General features: G+C 38.9%; 1 protein-coding gene across 1 annotated transcript; it reads left to right on the top strand.

The window, feature by feature from the left end:
- The first annotated feature begins 195 nt into the window (after positions 1-195).
- Positions 196-7,141, top strand: LOC130920742 (myeloid-associated differentiation marker-like protein 2). Its single transcript, XM_057844152.1, has 2 exons — positions 196-1,102; positions 6,180-7,141. The coding sequence occupies exons 1-2, from the start codon at positions 822-824 to the stop codon at positions 6,832-6,834; spliced, it is 936 nt and encodes a 311-aa protein (XP_057700135.1). The 5' UTR covers positions 196-821; the 3' UTR covers positions 6,835-7,141.
- The last annotated feature ends 2,339 nt before the right edge of the window (positions 7,142-9,480 follow it).

Raw genomic sequence — 9,480 nt, 5'->3', positions numbered from 1 at the left:
ATTAAAAATGCTGTTTGAACAACATTTGATGGTGTTGAATATTGATTTTGTGTTTATGAAAAAGGAGAGCAATGACTTCGGAGTCCTAGTTTTCTTTCAGGAATCTAACATTCCAAAATCGAGCTGCTCAGTTGTACTGTATATTGCACACTTAGCGATTCATTCTGAAATGACGACCAATTGCTTAATTGGTGATATTCTTAAACGATTCAGTCACTTTTCATTTTCTAGACTATCTAATGTGTGTCCTTAGCTACACCCCTCACACTCATTAAGCAGTGACCCGTCCCAACCCTAAATAACTTCCATTCTGGTGCAACTGAGCCCCAGCATACCATCCGCACAGCACATGCTGTTAGAACGCAGCAAGTCTATGAGGGGAAGGAGGATGTGGGTTAACATTTGAGAGCTCATGTGCAGTCCAGTCACAGAAAGGTCATATTTCGTTTTTGAATGATGACTTTTCTTTGGATTAAAATGAACAACAGGAACACAGAAGAACTTTTTCTACAAGTGACCTGCAAACGTCTGACTTTTGACAATGGAAGTGTGATCTCTTGGCGGAAGAGGAGTGGATTCATTTTTTCATTGTACATGCACTGATCACAAGGCCTAAAGAAGTGTGGAAACCCTTCGTTATGACAATGCACTCTGGGAGATTTACCTTTGAGACAACAAGAAAGGTAAAGAATTTGAATTTATAACGAATGTTTTAAACTGGATGAAAATTCAAAGCGCAGGTGGCCTCCAGATTTTTTAAAGAACATTGAAAAGAGACTACATCACCAGTTGGAATTTTGATTCAGTTCAACCACTTAGTGATGGATTCACCAGGTGGCCCATATCTGAACATGAAGGCACTCCTCTCACCTCTGGGCGCTGCCCGCTTTTGCCAGCTAGCAATGGGTTGTTCCGTCATCGCCATGGTGATCCACAGTGCGGGCTATAGCGGTTCGCATGGGATCTTCTGCATGGCCGTGTGGTGCTTCTGCTTTGCCATGTCGGTGGTGGTCTTCTTCTTGGATGCCACTCGTCTCTATAGCTGCCTGCCCATATCCTGGGACAACCTCACCGTCACGTGTGCTGCCTTTGCCACGCTTGTGTAAGTCACCCCCCAGTGTTGAAACATTGTATGTAAAATATCAATTTTGTGCCAAACATACCTAGTAACAGTTAGATTATTGTACCTACAATTGACCAATTTGCTGCCAATGATGGTGATAGATGAACCAGAGCTGTTTTGTATTAACTGTTTTTACATTGACCATACTGTGACTTTAGTTTATTACCACTTGATACACTGTTATTAATAGGTTTTATGTATTTAATTTCCCAAATTAATAAGATATGAATTAACCCTAACTCTTAAAAAAAAAAAAAAAAAAAAAAAAAAAAAAAAACTGAACCCAATAACAGTAACATTGCTTGCCATTAACTTCAATAGGTGTCCAGTTCATTTAAATTTGGAGGACTGACAGTGAATGGTCAGATTCCAGTGCAATTAGATGACCAATCCATTTTGACTGGGATGGTTGCAGCCTCTTGTAGCACCGTCAATAGCAGCCAATGAGTTGAATGAGTGCCTTTTAAATGGATCTACAGGAAGAAAGGCTTGTAGTTGTTAAAGATAAACGTTATTCTGAGTTAAAATAATTTTATATTGGAACCCTCGATGTGTTCGTTTTTATACAATTTATCAAATTAGTTTAACTAGTAGGTCACCATTTTTGTTGACGGCGCAGGGCGGTGACGTCACATGGTTACGCTGCCGGGCTTCCGGAGTATGACTAGCGACATAAACATATCAACTGTTCAACCCTTTCAATTTGAACCCGAGAGAAACATTAAGGAGAATGACAGCACTGTCGATATTTCACAAAACGAGCAGCAAAAGCAAAATGAACAGGAAAGACGGGATGAGACAAGATAAGAGTAGCAATAAAAAAAGTGTTCTGTCAAAATGTACTACACCGGCAAAAAGTCTGCAAGAGGCGAATTCAAAACCCAAAGTACTACCATGCGCTTTCACCTTGTTTTATTTAGATGCATACAGACAGAACATACTAAAGATCATAAGTGGATTTTTAGGGGGGGCCAGGCCCCCCCTAGTGGCTGAAAGGTGTCATCGCATGTAATTGACTTTCCTACATATATATAAAAGTTGTAAAGTAATAAAACTGCAAAACATTTTTATAATGGGTCGAAATTATTTTTCGAGCACCCTAGACAGTCATTTTGCTTTGCTTATAATTAATATATATATATATAAGAAAAATATTTTTAAAAATGATTTTTTTTTTAATTGGAATTTTTTTTTTTTTTTTTTTTTTTTTTTTTTTTTTTTGATTGAAGCAACTTTTTTGGGGATTGAATGATTTAGACACAAATGTCCTAATCATAATATGGCCCAAACACAAAAAGGATTGCTTCAAAGAAAAGTTTTTCAATGAAAAATAAAATGTTCAAATTTTTCAATCTTAAATATTTTTTCGCATTCAAAAACTTTTTTCTATGATTGAAAATTTTCTCTTTTTTTTTGATAGAAGTGATTTTTCTTTTTGAAAATCTATATTTTTTTGAAGCAACTTATTTTTTGATTGAATAATAGAGAAAAATGTCCCAGCCAAAATGTGACCCAAACACAAATCAACATTACTTCAATCAAAAAGTTGCTTCAATCAAAAAAAAAAGACAATTAAAAAAAAAAATTATAATAATAAAATTAATCAAAGAAAAATAGCTTTCACATGCAGTTTTTTGAGTTTCAAATTTATTTTTGCATTCAAACATTTTTTTGATGAAGCGACTTTTTTGGGCTGAAAATATATATTTTAATTCATCAACATTTTTTGATTGAATAATAAAGACACAAATCTACCTCAATATGGCTCTGCCCAGGGGATACATTTTTTCACTGAGGTAACTACATTGGCACAACACCGGCGGGCATACCAAATTCAATGGATGATAATCTTGGCGAAAAGTATTGCCTAAGCAGCCTGATTTACAATTCCCCTCAAGAATGATGGGAAACAAAAACGCTCATTGTCATCGTAATGCAGAAGTGGGTCATTATAGACACGCCCTCGCATACAATCCGTGTTGTTTCTGCTTCTCTGGTAGTTTTTCAACAACAAAAAACATGCCGATCAAACACTGCTGCTATGCAACTTGTAGAAATGACTGTAGACATTATGACATATGAACGACGCTTTCTTCATAAGTTTCCGGAAACCAAAAACTCGGAGGAAAAAACATGAAGAATGGATAAACTTGCGCGGACATCCAAAAGACCAGTTTAATGCCAGCAAGGTGAAGCTATTCACATTTCATATGCAGTAAACATTACGCCATTGTGGCTTATTAGAGCATATAAGTCTGAAGTTCCCTTTAAAGGGCACTAGCTTAAAGTTACAGTATGCTAATTCCAATGGTTGTAATAAAGCTGAGTTTTGTTGTGTATTCTTGAACAGCAAAGACTATACGTGAATGTTTAACAAAGGTAAAAACCAAAAAAAAATGAATGCACGAACTCTATTATTCTTGTCCTTCAAGAGTAATTCAAATTACTGTAGTCTGTGTGCCAAAAACATCCCAGTCCAATTTATTGTGTTTATCTAGTAATGCGTTGTAATCAACTAAAATCCCTTAACCAAAAAGACAATTCCCAAATCAATAACTGTTGTGTTTTGCACGTGTTTATACTACTGGATGTTTGATTGCAGTTCATAAAACTGAAGCCCACTTAATCAAAGATCAAAATGTTTGAAGCCAAGAATATGTTACAGCTCTCATAGACGTTGCATTGCTTTTGCTAATGTATTTTCCAAGGCCTTAGGGAAGGAACCTGCCTTAGGCAACATAAAGACTTTTGCAGATCAGTTGCCAGCAGGAGTTTTTAGTTTATACATTTTGACCAAACTTTTACTTTTTTTTTTTTGGTGCCGGAAAAAGTACTGGTAACTTATTTGAGGAAACCCCAAAACCCAAACATGGAGAGGACATGTGTCAGGGAAGTTCACTTTTGAACACCAAGACAAGTATTAATCAATAGCTCAAAATGAGAGAAAAGAATTAGACTCGGCCAAGGATTGACTGCTTTGAAGACTTAACACGATATAATCAGGGTGCAAATGATGTGATCCAGACAAGGGTTGTGATCACGCAAAAGTACAATGAGACAGTACACGACAAGACTATAGTCTATATGCTTGTTGAAAGGGCGTTACTTACTATGAAAGACACCTACTATGAAAGCAGAAATGAAACTTATTACAGCCCACCTCTGGTGATTTTCCGCTGAAAAACATTTTGAGTTATGACCTTGAGCACTAGCTCTAGCTGATACAAGAGGGAGTCATATCAGATAAGGCGGTCAACAGATACCCATTGTGAATGTTCAGAGGAATATATGGAGGACACGAACATGGATACATGTTTGATATTACATACAGTGGGGCAAATGAGTATTTAGTCAGCCACTAATTGTGCAAATTCTCCCACTTGAAAATATTAGAGAGGCCTGTAATTGTCAACATGAGTAAACCTCAACCATGAGAGACAGAATGTGGATTAAAAAAAAAAACAGAAAATCACATTGTTTGATATTTAAAGAATTTATTTGCAAATCATTGTGGAAAATAAGCATTTGGTCAATACCAAAAGTTCATCTCAATACTTTGTTATGTACCCTTTGTTGGCAATAACGGAGGCCAAACGTTTTCTGTAACTCTTCACAAGCTTTTCACAGACTGTTGCTGGTATTTTGGCCCATTCCTCCAGGCAGATCTCCTCTAGGGCAGTGATGTTTTGGGTCTGTCGTTAGGCAACACGGATTTTCACCTACCTCCACAGATTTTCCATGGGGTTGAGATCTGGAGACTGGCTAGGCCACTCCAGGACCTTGAAATGCTTACGAAGCCACTCTTTTGTTGCCCTGGCTGTGTGTTTGGGATCATTGTCATGTTGAAATACCCAGCCACGTCTCATCTTCAACAACCTTGCTGATGGAAGGAGATTTTCACTCAAAATCTCTCGATACATGGCCCCATTTATTCTTTCCTTTACACAGATCAGTCGTCCTGGTCCCCTTGCAGAAAAACAGCCCCAAAGCATGATGTTTCCACCCCCATGCTTCACAGTGGCTATGGTGCAATTCAGTATTCTTTTTCCTCCAAACACGAGAACCTGTGTTTCTACCAAAAAGTTCTATTTTGGTTTCATCTGACCATAACACATTCTCCCACTCCTCTTCTGGATCATCCAAATGCTCTCTAGCGAACCGCAGACGGGCCTGGACGTGTACTTTCTTCAGCAGGGGGACACGTCTGGCAGTGCAGGATTTGAGTCCCTGGCGGCGCATTGTGTTACTGATTGTAGCCTTTGTTACTGTGGTCCCAGCTCTCTGTAGATCATTCACTAGGTCCCCCCGTGTGGTTCTGGGATTTTTGCTCACCGTTCTTGTTATCATTTTGACGCCACGAGGTCAGATCTTGCATGGAGCCCCAGATCGAGGGAGATTATCAGTGGTCTTGTATGTCTTCCATTTTCTAATAATTGCTCCCACAGTTGGTTTCTTTACACCAAGCGTTTTACCTATTGCAGATTCAGTCTTTCCAGCCTGGTGCAGGTCTACAATTTTGTCTCTGGTGTCCTTCGACAGCTCTTTGGTCTTGGCCATAGTGGAGTTTGGAGTGTGACTGACTGAGATTGTGGACAGGTGTCTATTATACCGATAATGAGTTAAAATAGGTGCCATTAATACAGATAACGAGTGGAGCCTTGTTAAACGTCTTTGACAGCCACAAATTTTGCTCGTTTGTAGGTGACCAAATACTTATTTTCCACTCTAATTTGGAAATAAATTCTTTAAAAATCAAACAATGTGATTTTCTGTTTTTTTTTTTTTTTTCACATTCTGTCCCTCATGGTTGAGGTTTACCCATGTTGACAATTACAGGCCTCTCTAATCTTTTCAAGAAGGAGAACTTGCACAATTGGTGGATGACTAAATACTTATTTGCCCCACTGTATTTAGTGTCAGGACTTGTAAATTTACTCAGAAAGTTTTTAGTATTTTTCATGTGGATTACTTAAGATGAGCAGAGTGGGATGTAAAATGTCTTCCAATTCTGGATTGACTCATCTGTATTTATGTATACGTGTTTATTTATTCACAGGTATGTGACAGCCTCCGTGGTCTACCCACTCTTCTTCGTCCGAGCAGAGTGTCCCTACGCCGGCTGTGACGTCCGAAATTTTCGCATCGCTGTCACCGTTTGCTCCATCCTGGGGACTCTGGCCTACGGGGCCGAAGTGGCCCTGTGCCGAGCCAGACCGGGCCAAGCCGTAGTGGGCTACATGGCCACGGTCTCCGGTCTTCTCAAAGTGGTCCAAGGCTTTGTGGCCTGCATTATCTTTGGCGCTCTGGCAAACGGGAGCCAGTATACCCTCTACGCTGCCACCATCTACTGCGTGGTAGTCTACGGTTTCTGCTTTACTCTGACTGCACTGGTGGTCATTATGACTGTGTGCGGGCGCACCAAGACCGTGCGCTGCATGCCCTTTGATCGCTTTGTGGTGGTGTGTACACTGCTGGAGGTGCTGCTCTACCTGAGCGCTTCAGTGGTGTGGCCTGTGTTCTGCTTTGACACCAAATACGGATCACCTTGGCGACCGTACTCGTGTCCTCAAGGGAAGTGTCCGTGGGACAGCAAAGTCGTGGTGGCAGTTTTCTCCTTTGTCAACTTTGTGCTTTATATGGCGGACCTTATCTACTCCCAAAGGATACGATTTGTCTCTTCTCATCTGTCTAACACCCCACGGCGGCCGTAACACTAGTATGTTCATGGATGACAAAAGGGATTTAGAACATACTTGCAGTAGGTGTGGGGCTGTTTTGTATCTTTTTAAGAAACCAAAGGGAGAAAGTTCCTGTTTTTAAAAGACAGTTAACTTCAATTTGAATGCGCTCCAGAATGTGAACTGGGAATGTAACCAAAACATCTGCTCTAACACTCCCCGATAAAGATGCAGCTCGATCCTTTGACCCTCTTATGGGATTAGTGCGACTAGACAGCCTCACCAAAGCGGCCAGTTGCTATGTGCTGTCACCTCAGCATTAAACTGGTGACTGCTGTGTTCTCACCCTAACTTTCCTTTTGTATTTTACCCAAATAACGCATGCCAGTCCGAAATGTAATCTGCTATTGGCATTTGTGGTATGGCTGTTATCTGAAAAATTCATACCAGGTGACAGAAATGATGTTTCTAAAAATATACACTGGTTTATTCACTTAGGAAGCTGTCAGGGGGATGGGGGGGGGGGGGGGGGGGGGGGGGGGTCTGGCTGCTGTTTTAAATGTGCGCATTATAACGGCAAAATTTTAAACACACAATTGCACAATTTTATTACAGACCATTAAACCAAGGGCGTAGGTTTACCTAGGGACGGTAGGGACATCACACTGCAACTTTTCAGGATGCTCATATTGTCCCCACCACCTTTTAAGCAACCTTATTTGCATTGTACAATGAGTTCAGCTATAAAGGTAATTTAGAATTTCTTCCCTTGTGTTGTTAGGCTAGAATTGACCCTACCATTATTGAGTGAATTACTTTCATTATGTTCAGACTTGACCCCTTTTAACTTGCGGAATGTGCCGGTCCATTTTTTCCCCCTCTAACGCATGTTTGATTGGCTGATGACTAGAACCCCTACATTCACACAATCCCGATAGAAATGCATGTCATGCCGCCTCCTCTGCCCCCTTTGAAGAGGAGGGATATTAGAAGTCTTTTGTTTTGTTTTTTTCAGCCAGCAGCAGCAGCCACTGTAAGTAATGTAAAAAGATGTCATTGTTCTGGAAGTGGGAACACACCACTAATTTTGCTGCTGAAAGTCCAACCTGCATCAGATTTCGCATAATATTAAACTGTGTGAACTTGCTAACCTGTAAAACAAGAGTAGAAAGCTGCTTAGAGAGGTGTCTTCCTGTGTTTTCTAGTCTTTAATTCGACTGTGCATTTGTGCATTCATTCATTAATTGTATTTATTTTCTACATCATTTTTAAAAAAGGTTTATTTTAGCAGCCTATACACATTTTTTTAAGCCCCTGCCCCCCCCCCCCCCCCAAAAAAAAAAACACAACCACTGTAAATTTCCTTTATATGAAGCAAGCATTTTGAAAAATGACTTCTTCCCTATTAAAATAATTTTAACCTTTTTCATTTTTATGTAGTAACCAGCTATTTTTCAGAAATGTACCCAATCTGTTTGGTCTTATTAATGTCCCGTCCCCAGCAAAATGGTACATGCAGGTTATGCTGCAATAGCGTCTCTACCAATGTTGAGACCAAACCTACGCCCTTGCATTTAACACAGACTTTGAAAAGTACATAAAGGCACAAAAAACCACGTGTTGTATTCTTATCCTGCTTAACCCCTTCAGACCTATGCTGCTGAAGGACATAATGCATCAGCATCTCTAAACCAATAAATACACTGAATTTAGTTGCTATTGCCACTTCTGGGAGATGATTGGATAAAACTTTACCCATTGAAATCAAATCACGAGGTTTGGCACACCCTCTTTGCTATTTTTAACTCTTTGAAAATTGCTGACCAAACACATCTTCAAAAAGGACAATGTGGATAAAGTGCCCATTTAGCATTAAAACACATTAACATTAAAAATAGCTCTTAAAAGCATGAAATATCCCCGACCAAAGAAATGTACATTGTTGTGGTGTTTGAGTAGAGTAAAAATCAGCACAGATTTTTTATTTTTATAGTTTTTTTTTGCCCAGCAGAAAAAATGCAGGTCTGAAGGGGTTAAACTGCGTAGTTGGAAGTCACACAGAACTTACACTGAAAAAATAACTGGTGGATTTACTTGATAAAATCATTGTAACGATTTGCTCTTACTTCTATTAAGTAAATTTTACTGCTTGTGACCTGAACTTTAATATTAAAAGTAGGGCTGTCAAACGATTAAAATTTTTAATCGAGTTAATTACCACTTAAAAATTAATTAATCGTAATTAATCGCAATTCAAACCATCTATAAAATATGCCATATTTTTCTGTAAATTATTGTTGGAATGGTAAGATAAGACACAAGACGGATATATACATTCAACATACGGTACATAAGTACTGTATTTGTTTATTATAACAATAAATCAACAAGATGGCATTAACATTCTCTTAAAGTGATCCATGGATAGAAAGACTTGTAGTTCTTAAAAGATAAATGTTAGTACAAGTTATAGAAATTTTATATTAAAACCCCTCTTAATGTTTTCGTTTTATTAAAATTTGTAAAATTTTCAATCAAAAAATAAACTAGTAGCTCGCCATTGTTGATGTCAATAATTACACCATGCTCACTCATTGTGCTGAAACCCATAAAATCATTTGGGCCTAAGTGCCAGCAGAGGGCGCCAAACACCAAAAAACAAGTAACAAGCGGACATTA

This window comes from Corythoichthys intestinalis, chromosome 8 (assembly GCF_030265065.1).
Source record: "Corythoichthys intestinalis isolate RoL2023-P3 chromosome 8, ASM3026506v1, whole genome shotgun sequence".
Taxonomy (NCBI): domain Eukaryota; kingdom Metazoa; phylum Chordata; class Actinopteri; order Syngnathiformes; family Syngnathidae; genus Corythoichthys; species Corythoichthys intestinalis.
Note: the sequence above shows the minus strand (reverse complement) of the source record. Positions and strands in the feature narration are given on the sequence as shown.

Excerpts from the sequence above, each read along its gene's own strand:
- LOC130920742 (XM_057844152.1), top strand. The coding sequence starts at position 822 with ATGGATTCACCAGGTGGCCCATATCTGAACATGAAGGCACTCCTCTCA. Across the intron at positions 1,103-6,179 it reads GCTGCCTTTGCCACGCTTGT|GTATGTGACAGCCTCCGTGG; the intron begins GTAAGTCACCCC and ends ATTTATTCACAG.